Here is a 22,792-nt window from a genome sequence, read left to right as displayed (position 1 = left end):
ACCAATGGTAGGAAGTTCCACGAAAGTTAAGAGTGAATCATAAAATATAAGATGTTAAATTAGTAATTTGTTTTGTCATTTGTTCCTCCTAAATAATATAAATAAATAAAGCTCGACTGTCGCTTATAGAGGTATAGATAAGTAGCAGTCTCACTTACGGAGGTCCATGACGGAAAAATGACTCTCTTTTACCAAGGTAAAAGAGAGTCACTCATTGAGAGTAATTTCAGTCAGTCACTCTAGACTCTCTTTGAAGGTCGAAGCGGTCGAAGTGGTCGAAGCGGTTGGACAACCCCACGTGGAGTCTACGGACCGTCGAGGTAGTTTACCCGGTCTTTGATGACTAGGTACTAAGATAAAGCTCATGCGAACCCTTATTTTCTCCATATTCATGTACGCTTCTGAGACGTGGACCCTCAAGGCCCGGACCCGATCGAGAATTGACGCAATTGAAATGTGGTGTTGGCGCAAAATGTTGGGCATATCATGGACGGAGCGCCGAACAAATGTGTCAATTCTCTCGGAGCTAAACGTCAAGACCCGTCTATCTGCGATCTGTATGCAGCGTCTCCTCAAGTACTTCGTACACGTGGCCCGACGAAATCCTGACAACTTGGAAAAACTAATAGTTGTAGGTCACGTGGAAGGAAAGAGAAGTCGAAGAAGATCGCCAACCAGGTTGACGGACATTGTCAAAGAGGCCACAAACACCAGCGCCCCGGGTGCCATTAAGCAGGTCGAATGCAGGCGACATTGGAGGAAGCTGGTGCAAAAACTAGACCAAGGTGGTGACGACCCTCAGTAATGAGGAAGCGACGAAGAAGAAGAAGATGACTAGGTGAATGGTGGCCGAGGACGCCTCACCTTCCGTCTGGTGCAGGTGCTGAGCGGGCACGGATGCTTCGGGAAGTACCTGCACCGGATAGTAGCTGAGCCGACGACGTGGTGCTACCATTCTGGACACGACCTGGACACGGCGGAGCTCGCTGTCTGCCCCGCTTGGGAGGTGCAGTGCCGTGTCCTGCTCGCAAAGATAGGACCGGACTTGTGGCTGCCTGGCGTCGTGGCGTCGACGCCTGAAGGCGACGAGTCCTAGAATATTATGGTAAGCAAAGCGCTTCCACATATCCCACATCCCAGTTTTTTGCCGAATCTTCTCAGTAGGTCGCGATTTCGATCCGGTGGTAGATTCTGCGAAGCAATGCTCTTGCTATTGTCAGTGTTAGCAAATTCTCTTAGGTTAAGCCCGTGAGCTCACCTACCTGTTCGGTTGTAGGTAGAATAGGTACTTAGGTACTTAGGCTACCAGCGAGAAGGTGGAAAAAAAGGGAAATTGTTATGTAAATTCAGTCAGTCAATCAGTTCGCAATTAGATGCTGTGTTGTATGGTAGCATTTACTTTATAAGCCTTCGCTTATTATTGGGTAGGCCATGAGATGAACCGATCTATAGCAAGCAAATGAATATTTTAATAGTGCTCCATGACATTAATTAATTCTGAAAATTACTTCAGAAACATTTATATTAAAACTTTGATACATTATTTCTCGCTAGTGCGCTAACGCGGAAACCGCTTAGATACTAATTGAAGGTGGAAACTTCTTACGAATTTCGAAACATTTTTATAAAAATCAGTTATCATTACCTATTTTCGAAGACATTTATATAGTGTCCCTTCTATTGGTAAATAATAAAGATTTATATTTGTAAAGCTCCTGGTGTAACTTTAATAGCTAAATCGCGCGAAGGCGTCTAGTGAAAGACTTTCTCTGTATGAAAATGCCTCATTTTGCTCTTTTGTGTATTGCTATTTGAATTTCGAAGTTTTGAGGCTGATAGAGAATGATAGATCGCTTTTGGCACGAGTCAACTGACTTTGGGATTATGTTCTCTCCACGATGTTTGCTAAGCACTGTCATAATTATCATCATCATCAGACCACAGACCTCCAATGCTGGATACAATCCTCACCAAAAGTTCACTTTAATGACCGGTCTTGAGAACATAATTCCATTCAAAGTATGTTCGAAGAATCCTACAATACACTACGGTAGACTATAAGGCAATTCTACCTCCATGTCCTTTTCCATGGAGTTCTCTAGGGAGTTTCATCTTAGTTCGTAGTTTTTATAGTTCTGAAACGATGGTCGGACCAAATAGCGGAGGAACTGAGGGTACCTGTCAGTCACGCACTCCGCCGGGCTGCAGGGCGGGATCGATGGAGACAGCTGGTTGACGGAATCGGACGGAGTCACGATTCTCAGCAGTGAGGGACCGATTGAAGAGAGAGAGATCCCCATGTCCATACGCGATGAGAGAAATGAATATTAGTTTTGCAGTATAACTACTTGAGACCTTAGAACTTATATCTCAAGGTAGGTGGCCATTTACGTTGCAGATGTCTATGGGCTCCAGTAACCACCTAAGACCAGGTGGGCTGTGAGTTCGTCCACACAACCAAGCCAAAAAAAAGCTTAATTCACTTTTTGTTACCTTTCATTACCTTTATAGATAGACGAGCGTATGGCCCATCTGATGTTGAGCTATCACCATTATACATGAATTATCAGGGGCACCACCAACTAATGGTAGAACTCACCTCCCTTTCATGTGTCAAATATTTTCATCTTACCATTTTTCTTCTAACTCTTACTTGGGTACTATTAGTAATAAACCCTCAGACACAGCCCACTGAGTTTCTCGCCAGATCTTCTCAGTGGGTCGCGTTTCCGATCCAGTGGTAGATTCTGCGAAGCACGGCTAGGGTTCGTGCTAGCAACTTCGTCAGGTTTGAGCCCCGCGAGCTCACCTACTAGTTAAGGTTACGCTGAAATAGCCTCTCAAGGCTTAGGCTTAGCTTAGGTAGGAAAAAAAAATTAGTAATATGCCCTAACGAATTGGCATCACTATCCTGCCTATTTCTTCAAATGCAAACAGTGAGTCGTGCAACTGAAAGTTTGACTTCTATTGTTAAGAAAATTATCACAGTAATTAGACTAAATAATTAGTACTACCTTAATTTTCGTTTAAAAGAATTATATTCATTAGGAAAGAGCTGATTGCTATCGCAGTGAACGTTTTCAAACCTGTCATTAAGCGTTAATTGCTTTCGTACAGATAAACGAGGGAAAACACTCTGAGTGCACTTTGTTGCGGCTTAGTGAATTTATGCAAATTAATACTTTTCGATCGTATAGTGTGTATCTTGCACTCGGAACGGAACGGATTGGCGGGCGGTATTTTATTTTTAAATATTAGCACGGTTAATTTTTTTTCAGTTCAATAAAACATTTCAAAATACACCAATAATTAATGAGTGAATGAATGAATGATTTATTTTATTTCAGACAACAACAAGTGCATATGTGTACATAGTATCATTGAAAACATACTTAAAATTAACAAAACCAATCAAATAAAAAAGATACCTACATTTATTAAAAATAATTATCAGTTGAATACATTTCAAGTATTCCATTCAACTGATACTTACTTCGAACCAACCATTATTATTATTATTATTTAGTCCGCAAGTGAACCATGGAACAATGGTTCAAGTACTGACAGTCATAACGGTCTGTTAATGCATTCAGGAATAATGTATGTAGAAATAATGTATTCATAAATCGCATTGTGTACGTAGCTTTCAAGTCAACAGGAAATCTCCGTCGCGTATCTTAGTTGGCTTGTCCACGATGTACGTGAGGTCGCTGATGCTGGACGTCAGCTAAGCTTTAACTACATAACACCAGGTGGGCTGTGAGCTCGTCCACTCATCTAAGCAATAAAAAAAAAAAAAAAAAGCGTTGAATAGTAAAATAAAAAACATTTTTCTCTACCTACGTTCCTGTGAATAGTTCACGAGAGCTCACACTTAGCTAGCGTACTGTAATTACGTTACTGATGACATTAGGGACCGCCAAATCCTTTGCCGATGTTAATAAAATAAGAACATTACGAATTCATATTCTAATGTTGTTGTTGTAAATATTTTTGATTTGATTTGATTTGATTTGATTTGATTCATGAATTACGTTTTTTTTACTGTCCTTGTAGGCCCAGCTGATGGTGAGTGGTTGGTTACCGTCACCCATAGACTTCAGCAATGCCAGGGGCAGAGCCAAGCCGCTGCCTACCGTTAAGTACTCTCCACAAGCCTCGTTTGAAGAAGGACATCTCATAGTTCTCGGGAAACACCGTGGAGGGGAGCTCATTCCAAAGCCGGACGGTACGTGGCAAAAAAGACCTCTGGAAACGCACTGTGGATTACCGCAGTGGCTCCAGGTAGTATGGATGAACTCTACTCCGATGTCGGGCGGTGCGAGATTAAAAAATAAATGATGGATGGATGTCAATTCGCAATATCAGCACTGTAGTTAAGATATTTTTCCACAGTCATATCGCTTAACATCTATTTGCTTTATAGTTTAACGACCTAACAGCCGGAACAGCATCCGCCAGGGAAAGCATTATACTTTATTTATTAAGTGGACCTCTTTAACTTAGATTGAACTTGTCATCAAACATACAACAAACTATGGTACTGACCTGTGCATTATCAGGTACCCACGCTTCTTCTAATTACGCAAGAATTACAGTGAAGCACACCGTAAGAAATCTTCTGATTTCTAAACTAATATACTAATAGTGTATTTACACATGTTTGTTTGTAGTGCCGACAGCGGACGGCGGAATGTTTCTGTCATTGTAAACGAAGAGGTAGGAATGATGCACTAAACATTATCATTTCTGTGCGATATTCGTGCATTAAATTTACAGAGTAGGAACAGAGAGTAGCCTTTATAATAACATATCGAGAGAAGCATATTAGAGGGCATTCACACTTCAGTGCTATAGCCGAGATCTTAGCTGTGATCTTGCAACGGTGTTAAAAACTCAAACAAGCTTGTGAAAGACTTTTCAACCAGTGAATACTCTACGTATTTCATTATTGATTCTGGATAACAAATGTAAGGCAAGTGAGGCCACTTAGCACCTCTGGTTAATTAGAACCTATAGCTACAACGGCTGTCCCACCCTTCAAACCGAAACACATTACTGCTTCACGGCAGTAATAGGCAGGATGGACATACCTAACCGTTCGGGCTTACAAGAGGTCCTACCACCAGTACACAATTAAAATACACATGCTGGTATGACATTAGTACGTTCTGTTCTCTCCTAAATACATCAACTCACCGAAGTGCGTCTCATAACATCTATATATTAATACGTGAAGCAAAAACTTTGTATCCCTTTTTACGAAAATTGCGCGGACGGAGGAGTATGAAATTTTCCACACTTTTAGAGAATATAGAGAAGAAGTGCACAATGATAATATATTTTTAAAATAATTCATAAAAGATACATTAAATCAATAAAGAAAACATAACGCACACTACATACCATGTATTTGACGCACACACGCATGCATACTATTTATCAAATCAAACTTTTGTTCTTGACGTCTGTGGTCAAATTGAGAATAGATTAAATATTGTTTGTCTTGGCGAAATTTGTGATTAAAGAAGTATAAAATACAATCATAATAGTGTACAAACTTACAATTCCAATTAATTATAGTCGAATTTCGACTACTGCGGGACCTCTAGTATGTAATAAAGCTGCAAGCTCTTAGCTTCAGAACAGGTTGTAATACGAGTCTCTACTTTCTAAAAGTGCAGTTTCTAGTTTGATCATCCAGTTTCATTAAGCCTTATACTATGATTACTGGGTAAGTGGAACTTAAATCTTTAATGTGATTTTACTTCTGTTCAAATTTCTGGACTTCGCCTAAGTAATACAAGTGTCAGTTATTCTATGCAATCGAGGTTTTGGTAGACATAATCTTTATTTCGGAAAACTAATCATAAATTAATGCTCAGTTTAAAGTAAGCTTGGAATTACTGGTGGTAGGACCTCTTGAGAGTCCGCACGGGTAAGTACAACCACGCTGCCTATTTCTGCCATGAAGCAGAAGTGTTTCGGTTTGAAGGGTGGGGCAGCCGTTGTAACTATACCTGAGACCTTAGAACTTATATCTCAAGGTGGGTGGCGCATTTACGTTGTAGATGTCTATGGGCTCCAGTAACCACTTAACACCAGGTGGGCTGTGACCTCGTCCACCCATCTAAGCAATAAAAAAAAGTACTTCTGTTCTGGACTTCGCCTATGTAATACAAGTGTCAGCTATTTTAAGCAATCGAGGTTTTTGTAGACGTAATCTTTATTTCGGAAAACAAGTTATAAATTAATGCTCCGTTTAAAATAAACTTGGAATCAAAGCTGTAAGTTGTTAAGATTATTTATTTTATTTATTTTTCACGTTCAGGCTATGGCTATAGCGATTTTCATGAAACCGTTGAGGGGAGCGAAATGTAGAGGCTGGGTCTTACTCCTGATATTGTCGATGTCCACTTAGAGTAAATTTCAAGGAGCTATGTTTGCTATGAACTACTTCGTTCTAGCAGGAACTCCAGGTGTTTACCACGTGCTGTGACCTATCTTTTATCACACGAATTTTGAACATGGAAATGCATGGTAGACTATGACCACTCACATATTATGTTCGTTTGATTTCGAAGTTGTTGAGACATTACAATGAACTATATTGAACTATTTTATGAACAACTATTTTACACTCGGCTCTTGCTAGGGGTCAGTGTTAGCATCACTCCGGTTGGAGCCCCCTGAGTTCACCTACTAGCTAACGTTATGCTGAAGTAGCCTCTCAAGGCTATCAGCTTAGGTAGGGAAAAAAGGGTGCGTGTACTTATGTACGTGCGTAAGAAGTTATACTTTATTTTTATTAAATTTATTTCCTTTTTTTTAATTTAAATTTTAATCAATTTGAAAAAAATCGATTAAACAACATCCTCAAACACGCATATTGGACATCCCTTTTCTTGACATCGTATAAATTCGGTAATTCTCGGTACGGTTCGGAAAGTTCACCTGCGGCTATATTCAGACTCACCAAGTTACGTCGGTCGTATTGTAATGAGCGATTTAGTGGGCAACTTCATTTCTGTTAATTTTGTGTCACGGTGCGCGCGCATCGTAAAATTTCACTCTCATCAATTTTTCATAACGCGCTTAAAGAAGTATAATTTCAAAAAAAGACGAAGAATTCAGCGAGTGAAGTAACTCATAGATACAGCCCGTCGTGTTTCTCGCCTGATCTTCGCACCAGTAGATTCTGCGAAGCACTGCTCTTGCTGGAGCTATTGTTATCCAATTTACTCAAATTGGGCCTGTGAGCTCACCTACCCGTCTACACGTAACTGCAATAGCCTATTAGGCTACCAGCGAATAGACAGAAGAAAATGAATCTGAATAACGATGTCAATAAAACTCGAGCAATTAGTCTCAGAGCTCTGAGAACTGGGCCGACAACTCTCAAACGACCTGATTGTTAAACTGACCAGAAAATGACGATCGGAAGACAAGTGCGTATTACCAGCTGCGTACCTATGAGCTCGCGACGTTTCAAAGTAGATTGTTTATTTGGAACAGAAGCTGAACATGTTTGATGTTTTCAAAGAAACCGTTTATTAAATTGGCAGATGAGCCCACAACACTACAGTGTTAGCGCGGGCAATCAAATACATAATATTATGAAAGCCATTGTACACCTTGAGATAATAGAATGAAAGTCCTTTTCTCTCCACTACTGCCCAAGAATTTGAGCCTAATACACCTACAGAAAAAGCGAAGTGTCGTGGAAGCAGTTGGCTATTTCAAAAACATAATGAGTCGATCGAATTTTAGGATTATGGAATGGGCATTCAGGGCGTCTCATCTATCAGTACGCTGACGCGAACTATCATCATCATCATCTTCGTCATCAGACTGCATCTCTCCACTACTGGATTTAGGCCTCTCCTAACGCACTAACCGGAAAACAATTAATCGCAAGTCCTGACACCGAGTCAGGTTGAGGTAGCACATCAATACCATTCGATGTTCCAAGGGATAAAAACATATCAATATGTCCGCATTCTAGTGTTGATAAGGCCTCATATATTGTTTTAACAAGCGACGTACTCAGCTGGGCATCTTGTGGAAATCTACCGGTACCTATATACATCACTAGACTTGAGAAATTTTATCAGAATGCATCAATTAGGTATCTAAATTTTTTCTATATAGGAATCGGTTCTGGAAACTCTACGGTGTATCAAAAGCATTTCAAAGGATCCTCAGCATCTCGACGAGAACATTAATGAGAGTATCTATTAGCACTCACGAACCTCATTTTGTGACCCCGCAACTAAAGTTACCGCATTAGGCAAAAGCGTTGACCCCGCAAATCTGCTGACATGTTACATTGCGTACAGATAAAAACAAATATCATTACATTATTTTTCACCAGGTACAAATAAAAAAGTTTCATAAAATATTAAATAATTTAATCAATAAATTAAACTTATAATCTACGAAATAAATAGTTCTTTGTACAATACTTAATCTAAATTTGGTAATCCCTAGTGTTTCTGCGTATAGCCACTGTATGCTAAATTCTGGGCGTCCTCAGAGTTCTTGCTCCAATCAGAACCGTATCCAGAGAACCCGCCGTGGCCCGAGTCATGGGCGACATGCTCCACATGAGGGTGATGGCTCTCGTGATGTAAGGCGTGGGGTACAACCTCGTACGTTGTCTTGGTATGGTCTTGTTTCAAGCACCAGGCCACGAAGAGAATAACGGCTAGTACTAGGGCGATCTTCGCTGTGGCTAATGCTTTGAGGGCTAGGAGTTTAACGATGAACAGCTTTCCGAATAGTATCTTGGCTGCTAGGAGTCCGATGATGCCCATAGCGCCGCCTCCCTTCTTCTTACCACGACCTGTGAAATTATAAATAGTTAAATTGATTGAATTGACCTCATAGTCTACCTGATTCTTTATGCAAAGCTTGAATGTCATAATCAACATTCAAGCAAATTTCTTTTGAAACCTTATTACAAAAACTTCCTTTGTGATTTAAATTGCATCATATTATTAAATTATTTTAGGCATCTCTTCAGAAACTTAAAAAAGCACTTTAGGAAAAATATTTCAAAAAAGAAATTTGGTTATAAAATGGTGCTTAGCGGTTGAAATGGTCAGGGCGGTGGCCTTTTTTTGTTTTCTTTATTGCCCTTATAGGCAGACGAGCATACGGTCCACCTGATGGTGGGTGGTTACCGTTGCCAATAGACGTCAGCAATACCAGGGTTAGGGCCAAGCCGCTGCCTACCGTTACGTACATACCTGCCCCAGTGGGTTCGTAATATGCCCTAAAATAATCCCTTATTCTGACTAACTCCAAATCTAATCTGGGCCCTATTTGTAATCATAATCATCTCTAAAAAACGGGAATTTAATAAAATCTGTTAAAAAGTAAAAATGTTCAATTAGTAACAATTAAATAAGCACTTTTTAATTAGTGCGTTTTCATTTGCTATGGTTTTTAGAGCATACTGTGATCTCTCTTAAGCACGCAACGCATATCGTCTTTCGACTACGCTTTACTGATCTCGACTTGAATGCTTGCAGGCTGCAATGAGCATCCGGGGTGTCCAGAAATCAGCGCTGTTTGGTATGCGCATCCATTGCGCGCTTATTGAACATAGCCATTCTCTTTGCCGTTGCATTTAATTAATTTATTTCTGTTTTTTTTTTTTGTCTTTTTTACAATATTCTGCCGTAATTGTTACAGGTGGTAGGACCTCTTGTGAGTCCGCACGGGTAGGTACCACCGCCCCGCCTATTTCTGCCGTGAAGCAGTAATGCGTTTCGGTTTGAAGGGTGGGGTAGCCGTTGTAACTATACTGAGACCTTAGAACTTATATCTCAAGGTGTGTGGCGCATTTACGTTGTAGATGTCTGTGAGCTCCAGTAACCACTTAACACCAGGTGGGCTGTGAGCTCGTCCACACATCTAAGCAATAAATAAGAAATAAAAAAAAGTATTTGTAATACATAAAAATACTTTTTTCTTTCTTTTAAGCACATAATGGAATTTTGTAAATTTTTCTATGTTAAGTTAGGTTTTTATTTAAGACTAGTTTTTATTGTTTTATTTCGCGATTATATTACCTGATGATGGTGGATTGTGTTTATGTGTTTGGTTATTTGGAGACTTGTCCAAGGACTACAATAAAGATTTCTCGTTAACACTTAAGCGTGTTTCATCTAAAAGCCTCGTTAGACTAGCGGTTGATGACGGCTACTGTACCATGGGATCGGGGTTCGATTTACCATCGGCTTCAGTAGCTTTATTAAGTAAAAGCAGTATTCACGGTCCGGTTGTATTTGCCTAGCATGTGCTTTTCCCATGAAACAAGTTAACCCTTCAAGTTATTGAACAAAATTTTCAACAGTACTGAGATTCGCGGTCTTATTTTATTGCCCTTGTAGGCAGACGAGCATACGGCCCACCTGATGGTGAGTGGTTACCGTCGCCCATGGACTTTAGCAATGCCAATGTTTAATCTTAAGCTTAATGGGGAAACTTGAAACCTTATATCAGTTGTCTCTTGACCACGGATCATTCTAACCCGTTGTCTACACACTCACATCTTCTGATTAGTTTATTGATTGGAATCTTAATAAGTGAGAGTTTGCCCTGGTCTATACTCCACAAACATTATATTAACTCGAAAGTGGTTTTCTGAACTGGTTTTGTTAAAACAAGAATGTGGCGTGAAAGTTTTGTATAAATTTTGTGAAATTATACAAATATTTTTTTATATTAAGTTAAATGACGTTATATTATTTTATATTTGTCGGATAATTGAGAAATACAGTAACAATAGGTTAGACGTCAGAATTATTGACGTAAATGTCAAGAATATTGGGTATTCAGTCTATTACTTTACATTTATTAAATTATTTATCGAGATAATATTATTTCTTATGATTTTAACTAAGTTCGTCAAGTTTCAGTTGGTTTTTGGCAGTTTTCGTATATTTTTTTTGGTACGTTGATAAGATAAAAGTGAAGATAAGCTTATAAGATTAACTCATACAAGTTTTTTTCTTATTGCAAACTACATATTATTATGAGTAAAATTATCTTAAAAACCAAAAAAACAGTAATGAAAATAAATGCAGTAGCATCATACATAATTTGTAGAAAACGTTATTGAAAGCTTTTAAAAGCTTGACCGGTTTGGAATTCATAACGTAAAGAAACTACGTATTTATATGAAACTTGGCAAAGTTAATGTTTGTAATAAAGCTTATGGTGCCGACGAGGTGTTCTGATGAAGAAGGTGGAAGGCAGTAATGGAGTCCTGACATAGTTACCAGCAAAGTAATCGAGTTTGGAATTATTGGATTTCTCTTAAGACGCTTTTCCTAAAAATATATGATGTCACTAAGATATGACTTTAAGATATTATTCTAATGAAATACGTACTTAACAAATGTTTACGATTGACTTCCACGGTGAAGGAATAACATCGTCTTATGAAAATCAAACCCGCAAAATTATAATTTGCGTAATTACTGGTGGTAGGACTTCTTGTGAGTCCGCACGAGTAGGTACCACCAGTCCAACACCCTGCCTATGCCACCAATGCGTTTCGGTATGAAGGGTGGGGCAACCGTAGTAACTATACTTCAGACCTTAGAACTTATATTTCAAGTTGGGTGGCGCATTTACGTCGTAGATGTCTATGGGCTCCAGTAACCACTTAACACTAGGTGGGCTGTAAGCTCGTCCACCCAGATAATATGAAACAAAATTTAATTACTAACACAGTGCATCATCGACATTGGCAAAATCGTCAGGCCTTCGGTTAAGATCTTATTAATGAGCAGATTATAACTCAATAGTGATTAAACAAAATATGTCACGTCAAAACATATCCATGTATGCTTGATTACTCTTTCTCAGTAACGCGCAAACACAAAGTAAGAAGACGCAAGGTTTCGTAGTCCAGAAGCATCAGACAGTGGACTGGTGTCACGATAGTCAACAATTGCTTCGCTTACCCTCGACCGGATTAGACAATCGAACAAAGACCACAAAGTCACTGGTGGTAGGACCTCTTGTGAGTCCGCACGGGTAGGTACCACCACCCTGCCTATTTCTGCCGTGAAGCAGTAATGCGTTTCGGTTTGAAGGGCGGGGCAGCCGTTGTAACTATATTTGAGACCTCAGAACTTATATCTCAAGGTGGGTGGCGCATTTACGTTGTAGATGTCTATGGGCTTCAGTAACCATTTGACACCAGGTGAGCTGTGAGCTCGTCCACCCAGCTAAGCAATAAAAAAAAAATAAAAAAAATAGTAAACAATACCTTCTTCAAGTGACCTCTGAAGTTCTTCCTTCTCAGCAGGATTCATTTTGACCTCGATGGAGTGAGTTTCGAAGAGGTTGACCACTCCGTCCAGGAGTCTATAGTTGACTTCTGCGTCTCTGGCCTCAGGGTCGGCGGGGAGAGGCTCCGTTGATGGCTTCCCTGGTTCACCCTTGATAAAGACACCATCGACAAGATTGACGCTCCTCGATGTTCTAGCATTTTCCACAATACGAAGGAGTTTCTCCTGGAAAAGAAGAAAATATAAAAATAACCTTACAATGCCTTTTACTGGTGGTAGGACCTCTTGTGAGTTCGCGCGGGTAGGTACCACCGCCCTGCCTATTTCTGCCGTGAAGCAGTAATGCGTTTCGGTTTGAAGGGTGGGGCAGCCGTTGTAACTATACTTGAGACCTTAGAACTTATATCTCAAGGTGGGTGGCGCATTTACGTCGTAGATGTCTATGGGCTCCAGTAACCACTTAACACCAGGTGGGCTGTGAGCTCGTCCACCCATCTAGCAATAAAAAAAAATGCTCCACATTAGCGTTATTGTTATATATTATATTATATATTTAACTCTCCCGTATTTAAGATCGGGCACGATAAATTTCAATAAAAACATCGCATCTTGTCACACCTCTTAACGAGATATCTCAATACGAGAACGGCTAATTAAATGAACTCGCAATTGTAATAGTAAAATTGAACGCGATCGAATTCGTTAGTAACTACGGGCTCCATCGATCAGTATCAGGCCTTATAGTTGTTGGAAAAAATATATATTCTATCTTATCTAAATACACGATACCTTGACACATAAAAAGTAGTCCTCATTGCAGTCCTGGACGAAGCTAATGGCCGTTTCCAAGGTGCTATCTCGTTCAGCACACGCTAAAGCGAACAGCGCGATCAATATATAAAACTTCATGTTTTCCTATAATGTTAATGTTCTAGATATCAAACCAACGAGAGGCTGTGTGAGATTGGACCGCATTTCATCTCGCGTGGCCGGTTTTATAAATCTTTCTCCCCTCTATCTAAATGATTTCACTGACCGTTTTTATTGTATACCTAAAAAAAAATGCTAAATAGAAATTATATTTTGGTAAAAATTTTCGTAGTGCTTAATATGTGTTTTAGTTATATTTCAAGTTAGAATTAAGTTGACGGAGAAAAAAAAACATTGTTCACTCTCACACGACATGGATAATTCAGAACGTAATTGTCGTGTTATTAAGCATCATTTGAACGCTTCAATGGTTTGAAGATAAGTGACCTTGTCTACTGTAACACAGAGTCCGTGTTTGATTGCAGCCATGTTTAATTAAAGTATGATTATTTGCATGTAATTACTTGTTTTTAACTCATATTTGTATTATTTTATTTTATTTATTGGGTACCAACATGCTATACATCAGCACAGAAGGTTACAGGTATCATAAATATTGATTTCACACTAAATTTAACACAATTACAGGTACCGATTGCATGCGTTGAAAAAAAAAGCGGTTCATTATATAAAAAAAAACAAAAAAAAACTATATATAACATTACATGAAGACCTTACATTATTACACATTTACTACCAATTTACTACCATCGAATACCCAAATATTACACATTTACTACCATTTAATACCAACTGAATGAGACCTGATCCTTCGAGTCGTTGATACGGATTGGCGACCACATAATTCTGGTATAATACTCAGAGGACGTTGCCACTCAATCACTGGATAATACCCTGGACTCTTTCAACAACCACGGGAAGAGACGAGATACCGACACCACATACGCAAAATCATAATAGCCACTGATTTTTTGTTGCCTTCGTAAGTAGACGACGAGCATACGGCCCATTTGATGGTAAGTGATTACCGTCACACATAGACGTCAGTAATGTCATGGACACGACCAAGTCCTGATGGAGTCCAAGTCCAAGATATGTAGATAAAGGCAGCGGTTTTAGATAATATTGATGAACTCTGCTCCGATGGTAGGATGGTAGGAGCGATGCACCGGTGTTCGAATCCCGCAGGCGGGTACCAATTTTTCTAATGAAATACGTGCTCAACAAATGTTCACGATTGACTTCCACGGTGAAGGAATAACATCGTGTAATAAAAATCAAACCCGCAAAATTATAATTTGCGTAATTACTGGTGGTAGGACCTCTTGTGAGTCCGCACGGATAGGTACCACCGCCCTGCCTATGTCTGCCGTAAAGCAGTAATGCGTTTCGGTTTGAAGGGTGGGGCAGCCGTTGTAACTATACTGAGACTTTAGAACTTGTATCTCAAGGTGGGTGGCGCGTTGTAGATGTCTATGGGCTCCAGTAACCACTTAACACCAGGTGGGCTGTGAGCTCGTCCACCCATCTAAGCAATAAAAAAAAAAAAGGTGTAAAGGAGGAAGAAAAGAGATGGAAGGATCACCTCGAACAATTCCCCAGAACACTTTCCATATCAGATATGACTATCATAGAAAACTCATTTTTTTTTATTGCTTAGAAGGGTGGACGAGCTCACAGCCCACCTGGTGTTAAGTGGTTACTGGAGCCCATAGACATCTACAACGTATATGCGCCACCCACCTTGAGATATAAGTTCTAAGGGTCTCAGTATACTTACAACGGCTGCTCCACCCTTCAAACCGAAACGCATTACTGCTTCACGATAAGTACCAGATGAGAAGAATTAGCACATTCAGCATCGCGAATATAAAAGTAAGATCGCGGCCCTAATTCAAATGTTCGTTTCCAATATCCGAATATTAAATATGAATAATATTAAATATTTATAGATGTTATTGACCTTGATCTCCACGGAGAGAGTTGACCATTATAATTTCACCAGTTTTACAAATAAAAATTGAATATCAAATCCCTTTAGATGTCGCAAAAATATATTCAAGTCGCCTATAATACGACCTCTATATCGTATCGACCGGTGTGATAATACCGGTTTTCAATTCCAACGACTATTCTCTAAGGAAGCAGTAACGTAGAACTAAAACTGTTTTTTATTGCTTTCGATAGGTGGACGAGCTCACGGCCCACCTGGTGTAAAGTGGTTACCGAGACTCATAGACATCTACAACATAAACACTGCCTCCCACGGCAGAAATAGGCAGGGTGGTGGTACCTAGCCGTGCAGAATCACAACACGTCCTTCTACCAGTAATAACACAGACGAAGCAGTAATGCGTTCCTGTTAGAAGCGCAGGACAACTGTTGCAGGATTGCGACTCCTGACTCACGCACCCGTGGACTCAGAGAAACATATCATCGAGTGGATTCGTTCACCAATCTGAAGGAACAAACATAATAAATAATAGTTCAAAAAAACTAACAAAATACGCTGTTATAGAAAATCCAACAAAAAAATACAAAATACATTTTAATAAATTTGAATTAAAAATAGTGTAACAAAAAATTATTTTATTGTAAAAAAGCGTGGGGTGCTTTTCAGGATATTATTAAAATAATCCATCTACTCATATCTGTTCGTAAAATATTTATAATACTGGATACCATGCACGCCACGCTTTTTTACAATAAAATATTTTTTTCTTACACTATTTTTAATTCAAATTTATTAAAATATATTATTAGATTATTTAGATTTTCTATGAAAGCGAATTTTGTAAGTTTTTTTAAACTATTATTTATTTTTCATTTTGAATTGAATTTCAAATTTTTCTTTTTTTTTAAATACCTATTGAATTGTTATCGGATCTTAGCAAGTATACCAAATTTCGAGTTAATCCGACGTTTTGAAGGGGGTCAAAATCATGTTTAAAGATTCCGTTACATACTAACATACATACGTGTGAAGCTAATAAAAGCATATTAAAAAAGAATAACTTGAATATGGGAAATAATACTAATTCTAATAATTATTATTATGATAAGGTCGTCGTGGCCTAAAGGATAAGACGCCCGGTGCATTCGTATCTAGCAATGCACCGGTGTTCGAATCCCGCAGGTGGGAACCAATCTTTCTAATGAAATACGTACTTAACGGGTTTTCACGAATGAATTAAGTATCATTTTCAAACTCGTAACAAATATAATATAACTTGTGTAATCACTGGTTGGTCGGACTTCAGTAAGCACCTTCCACCGCAGCAAAAAATAAAATTCACTGTTGACAAAAAAATACGACTTAACTTTGTAATAACGTACAAAAAATAACATATTTTTTAATCATTCATTGACCACGATCTCAGAGCGTTCGTTTGCGCAATAAACTAACTCTTGTGCAAACAACCGTGAATGAAGTGTACCACAATAAGTTCGCACGTTACCGAATGACCGTGGGTTGTTGCGAAACCTCCAGTTTTATTTTCTTTATACCTCGAATAGAACTAAAAATTAACATTTTTATAATAAGGAACTTCGTTCCAATCCGGTGTCCCACGACACCACACATCTTTTAACTACCCGTGTTGAGTACTATACCAAAATATCCATACGCATCCGTAGTACCCTAGTCTTCGAGCTTACTTTAGAAAACCAAGATACACGTTTGAGCTAGACTTTAGAAAATAACCTAAGCCCCAATGAAACGCGACTAAAGGTCGCTATCACGGATTCGAATCGTAAACAAGTTCCAAGCTTGCTGACGGTAGAGCCAGTTGTCAACTTGCTCGCATTGGTACCACGGTTCTGGCTTAAGGAGCAATCTCTGAAATATAATCGTTCTTTAAGACGAAGACTGTTGAATGGATTAATCGACAGTTAACTACGACTGTTAGCGTGGTATGGACATTTTGTTTTATGATTGAAAGGTTACTGTGTGTAAGGTGACCCGGAGGCCTTCTCACTTTCACCAGGACAGGTGGCCGAGCAAAGGCTCACCCAGGAGAGGTGGGATTTGCCAACAGCTACCCGAGCGCCTCCGAAGGAGACCTAACAACTCAAAAGCAATTGCTTCGCGAATGAATCTACTACTGGACCGGAATCACGACATGCTGAGAAGATCCGGCGAAAAACTCAGCGGGCTGATGCATGGGTTAGGTTGCACGTCGACCTCTTTGTCGAGTTCGACGAGTAAGGTTACCGGGGTCCTTAAGCCTGCTCTTGTGTTAGAGCTGAAGACGTCTAATGCAAAGGTTATTAGATCTGATGAATCCGTAAGGACGTGTTTAGGGTGTCGACGGTAACTGGCTCCTGCGTGATCAGGATTCGGGGAGTAGTCAGCGGCGGCAACGATAAGGCGATTATCATGACGCATGGCGCAGCCTTATTGAAGTACTGTTCCAACGCTGACTTCATGTATTTCCGGATCGATTCGAGGCCCAGGTTGCCGCGTATGGACATATGATGCATAGAGAAGAGATTTATGTAACTAGAAAATGTATGGAAATGCAAGGTAGAGGGGGAAGAGGTCGATCAAAGAAGACATGGATGGAGTGTGTGAATGACGATATAAGAGAGAGAGGAATGAGTGTTGAGTGACGCCTGATAGAAGAGAATGGAATAAAAAAATTCGCTGTGCCGACCCACCTAGTGTAGTAAGGTGGAGACAAAAAGAAGACTGTTGAATGGATTACATAATGGATTTCAATCTCTCGTAATCACTAAACATCAGAAAGATCTTCAAACTCTCTTAAAATGATTTCTATGCGATGATATATTTTATTTTAAGGCAGTTTATGTAAGACTAGTGGTCCCGCAGTAGTCGTGGTTCGACTATAATTAATCGTAATTATAAGTTTGAACATTATTAAGGTTCTATTGTCAAAGACTAATAGACTTCTATATTCACAGATTTCTCCAAGACCACACTATAGATAAATAATATTAAAGACAAAAAATATTAATCTATTCTCAAATTGACCACAGACTTTAAACAATAACAAAAGTTTCACAAGTGGCGATACACAAAGAGTATATGTATGCGTGTGTTGTGTCAAATACATGGTAGTGTGTGTAATGTTTTCTTTATTGATTTAATGTTTCTTTTATGCATTATTTTATAAAAATATTAGCATTGTGCACTGCTTCTCTATATTCTCTATCAGTGTGGGAAATTTAATACTCCTCCGTCCGCGCAATTTTCGGAAAAAGGGATACAAAATTTTTGCTTCACGTATTAATATATAGATCCTTAGACTAAGACTCGTTGCGGGGAGATAGCGTTCCAGTAATAAAAGTATCCTCTAGTAATGGTTTAATCTGGCGTTTTTTTAATCATTCATGTAATCATTGTCGTATATCTATAAAATTAATTTGATAGTGTTGAATTCTCCGTACAAAATTTTATAGTGGTTTTTAAGATTTGCTTGATTTACGATTTTGTATATAAATGTTGGGTTGTAAGCTTGTAAGTTGTTTTGAATTAAGGTGCCAATTCAACTTTATGGTTTTACTTCTGTAAAATGATTTTTGTGAAGCTGTTTAGTTATTCGTGACACATACTGGGCTGGTGTGGAATTCTTTGTCCAAATTGTATTCATTCTTTTTATTTCAATTTTTATTTTATTAAACAGCGATTTTAAATCACATTGAATTGTTTCAGGAGAGACGTTAACAAAGCCGCTGCTTGAGCTTACTGAAACATTAAAATCTGATTTTCCGCGAAAAAAGATTACGCAATACGTAAAAAAAAACCTCTTAGCTTTGTTTATTTTACAATACACCTCGTCATAACATCTCAAGATCGTAGTACTTAATTGCTTTGCAACGCAATTTACACCTTAATGCTGACGTAGAAAGTCAATTATCGATTTTTAATTTGAGCGTCGTGATAAATCGACTTTGAAGCGAGATGAGTCGAGGTTTTTGTGCGGCGAAGAAAGAGAAGGTGAGCATTAATCGATCGGTATCGAAAGCCCGACGTGTGACAGGGGACCGTTAAAATATTTTTTATAAACAACGACACGACTTGTCGTATTCATACTCTATCCGATAATTTGCAAGCGAAATAAATTGTCCCTTCGTAATAAGGTGGCCCTCTACAAAATTTGCATACACCCGGTCATAACTTATGCAAGTGTAGTGTTCGTTCACGTGACTCACACTAATTTGAAACCCCTTGAAGTCATTCAATCCTGTTTTGCAGGATAGCCGTTGGAGCACCGTGGTTCATGGGGAACGTGGATCTCCATGATGACCTGAAGTTTGATTCCATCAGTAAGTATATTCAGTAGGCATCAGTGCGCCACTTTGAGAAGGCGGCACGACACGAAAACCCTCTTGTCGTGGCCGACGGAAATTACATACCAGATCCTGTGGATCGAATAGTAAATAGTTGACGTCGCCCTAAGCACATCATTACGGATCCTCCCGATTCACTAACGGTGCTTTTAGGTATCTCAAGCACCGGTCACCGTTCTCGTCGAACCTGTCGCTTGCGACGAAGGGCTCGGCGAGTAATCTAACCCATAGACACAGCCCACAGAGCTTCTCACCGGATCTTTTTTTTTTTATTGCCCTTGTAGGCAGACGAGCATACGGCCCACCTGATGGTGAGTGGTTACCGTCGCCCATAGGCTTCAGCAATGCCAGGGGCAGTGCCAAGCCGCTGCCCACCGCTTAATACTCTCCACAAGCCTTGTTAGAAGAAGGGGAGCTCATTCCATAGCCGGATGGTACGAGGCAAAAAAGACCTCTGGAAACGCACTGTCGATGAGCGCAGCGGTTCCAGATAATATGGATGAAATCTGCTCCGATGGCGGGATCTTCTCGTGGGTCGCGATTCCGATCCAGTAGTACATTCTGCGAAGCGCTGCTCTTTCTGGGGCCAGTGTTAGTAACGCCTCCTGGCTTGAGCCCCGAGAGCTCGCCTACACATTGCGTCATGTTCCTTAGTGCTGAGGGTCGTGACCTTTACGGAGCACCTTTGTTACTATATACCTATATATACTCCTCCACTATACTATACTCCGCCATACCTTTCTGTCCTCTGCGCAAATACAAATCCACTATTTGTTTTGTGTTCCGACGTATTCAAGGGGAACCTAAGGGATATCCCAGCTACCCCATGGCTGGTAGTTGACCTCACGGGGCTCGACGTGAGAGAGTTTGCCGACACTGGTCCTAGCAAAGGCAGTGTTGTGCAGAATTTACCATCGGATCGGAATCGCGACCCAATAAGAAACTCCAGCGAGAAAGTCAGTGAGTCGCATCTATGGAGCACCTAATAGTATTAACAGGGTACGACACGATACGATTATTATTTTTTTAGCTAAAATCGTATGCAATAAAAATGCTTAATCTTGTTATGGTTATTTTTTTTATAGACTCATCGTTACCACGACATTTCTGCGTACACACCATGCATATGTATGTAACGTTACTTTCGTTTTCATACTGTCGCAGCTTTCAAGTTCGGATCGCGGTATTCTTAATGATTTCCACTTTCTAAAAGGCCAAAGTTTATATGATTCGTTTAAATAGAAGTTAAATCACTGATTTCCGTTCATACTGTGTGTGTGTGTTTGTGCTTATCATTTCAAAAGATCGATCAGTTTTTTTAGGCCCCAAGAGATTCGATCGTGCCTTAACATCTGTTTCATTTTTTTTTATCGCTTAGATGGGTGGACGAGCTCAAAGCCCACCTGCTGGTAAGTGGTTACTGGAGCCCATAGACATCTACGACGTAAATGCGCCACCCACTTTGAGATATAAGTTCTGAGGTCTCAAGTATAGTTACATCGGCTGCTCCACCCTTCAAACCGAAACGCATTACTGCTTCACGGTAGAAATAAGCAGGGCGGTGGTACCTACCCGCGCGGACTCACAAGAGGTCCTACCACCAGTAAATATTGTGCCTGCATGATTAATGTTTCTAAAATCAAAATTACGCTTTTTTTAGCTATGCCACCCAAACCTTGCTCCCTGGCTTAGTAGACTAATGGGTGAGATGCTGTGATCTTATCGAGTAATGCAATTTTTATAATTAAATACGAATCTAACATGCCATATTATCGTAATTCCTAATGAAATATTGACTAAAGATAACATTTATCTCAGTTGCTAAATTTAAATAATAAATTTGGAGTATTGATCTTTGTGCATTATGATTGTCTTTCTAACTAACGCGTTTGCTTCGTGTTTGATATAACAATCAGTATGTAGTGAGGCTATACAGCTTACAATTAGTTATTAGTTTAATTAACCAATTAATTATTAGTTTAATTGGTTAATTAAACTAATAACTAATTGTAAACTAATAACAATTAGTTATTAGTTTAATTGGTTAATTAAACTAATAACTAATTTTTAAACTAATAACAATTAGTTATTAGTTTATTAGTTAAACTAATAACTAATTGTTATTAGTTATTAGTTTAATTGGTTAATTAAACTAATAACTAATTGTAAGCTGTGTAAGCCTATACCTTCACCTATCACCTTTGTCGTTGTTACACATTGGAACCTGCGTCTCGTTTCTAAGTTTTCTAAATAATCCTAACCCAGTAACCGAAATAGACGACTGCTTCTTTATAATTGTAGGCTTATGGTCAATAATAAATAAATCAGAATAAAGATTTGATCGGGTGTAGGAAAAAATAATAACACCATAAAATTGATTCACGATGATTTTTTATCTTATAATCAATGGTTTGAAAATGAAAGCGACAGTTCCTTCCGTTACGAGTTTTCTACGAACATTGATTGCACTTACGTGGCGAACTAAATTGAACTAGAGGTCCCGCAGTAGTCGAAATTCGACTATAATTAATTGGAATTGTAAGTTTGTACACTATTATGATTGTATTTTATACTTCTATAATCACAAATCTCGCCAAGACTACACTATAAAAAATATTAATAAGGACAAGCAATATTTAATCTATTCTCAATTTGACCACAAACGTCAAGAACAAAAGTTTGACAATAAATAGTATGTATGCGTGTGTGCGTCAAATACATGGTATGTAGTGTGTGTAATGTTTTCTTTATTGATTTAATGTATCTTTTATGCATTATTTAAAAAAAATATTAGCATTGTGCACTTCTTCTCTATATTCTCTATAAGTGTGGAAAATTTCATACTCCTCCGTCCGCGCAATTTTCGTAAAAAGGGATACAAAGTTTTTGCTTCACGTATTAATATATAGATGAAGTTGTCAATTAGAGGCATTCATTGCGTTTCGGCTTGAAGGGTGGGACAGCCGTTGTAACTATACTTGAGACCTTAGAACTTATATCTCAAGGTGGGTGGCGTATTTACGTCGTAGATGTCTATGGCTTCCAGTAACCACTCAACAACATGTGGGCTGTGAGCTCATCCACCCATATAAGCAATAAATAAATAAATAATTACGAACCCAACTAAAATATTCGTTGTAACTACGTATTTGGATTAATATTATTGTTGACTCTTCTTCTTCTCTTTTTGTTCACCTTATCCCACTTAATGGGCTCGACACAGCTATTTTTTCTCTTCCATTCTCTTCTATCAGTCGTTATCTCAACACTCACTCCTATCTCTCTCTCTCATATCGTCATTCACACAATCCATCCATACCTTCTTCGGTCGACCTCTT

The 22,792-nt window shown here is 39.0% G+C and overlaps 1 protein-coding gene across 1 annotated transcript; it reads right to left on the bottom strand.

The window, feature by feature from the left end:
• Positions 1–8,424: 8,424 nt before the first annotated feature.
• On the bottom strand, positions 8,425–13,409 carry LOC114253060 (uncharacterized). The gene is made up of 3 exons (XM_028187805.2): positions 13,101–13,409; positions 12,290–12,536; positions 8,425–8,845 (listed from the first exon to the last, which is right to left on the bottom strand). The coding sequence occupies exons 1-3, from the start codon at positions 13,218–13,220 to the stop codon at positions 8,487–8,489; spliced, it is 726 nt and encodes a 241-aa protein (XP_028043606.2). The 5' UTR covers positions 13,221–13,409; the 3' UTR covers positions 8,425–8,486.
• Positions 13,410–22,792: the final 9,383 nt, after the last annotated feature.

Source organism: Bombyx mandarina, chromosome 26 (genome assembly GCF_030267445.1).
Source record: "Bombyx mandarina strain Sakado chromosome 26, ASM3026744v2".
Taxonomy (NCBI): Eukaryota; Metazoa; Arthropoda; class Insecta; order Lepidoptera; family Bombycidae; genus Bombyx; species Bombyx mandarina.
Note: the sequence above shows the minus strand (reverse complement) of the source record. Positions and strands in the feature narration are given on the sequence as shown.

What these genes read in the sequence shown, in the direction of transcription:
- LOC114253060 (XM_028187805.2), bottom strand. Translation starts at nt 13,220, where the DNA reads ATGAAGTTTTATATATTGATCGCGCTGTTCGCTTTAGCGTGTGCTGAA. An exon ending in ACTACTTTTTATGTGTCAAG is followed by an intron (nt 12,537 to 13,100) that starts GTATCGTGTATT and finishes CTTCTTTTCCAG; the next exon opens with GAGAAACTCCTTCGTATTGT. An exon ending in TCAGAGGTCACTTGAAGAAG is followed by an intron (nt 8,846 to 12,289) that starts GTATTGTTTACT and finishes ATAATTTCACAG; the next exon opens with GTCGTGGTAAGAAGAAGGGA.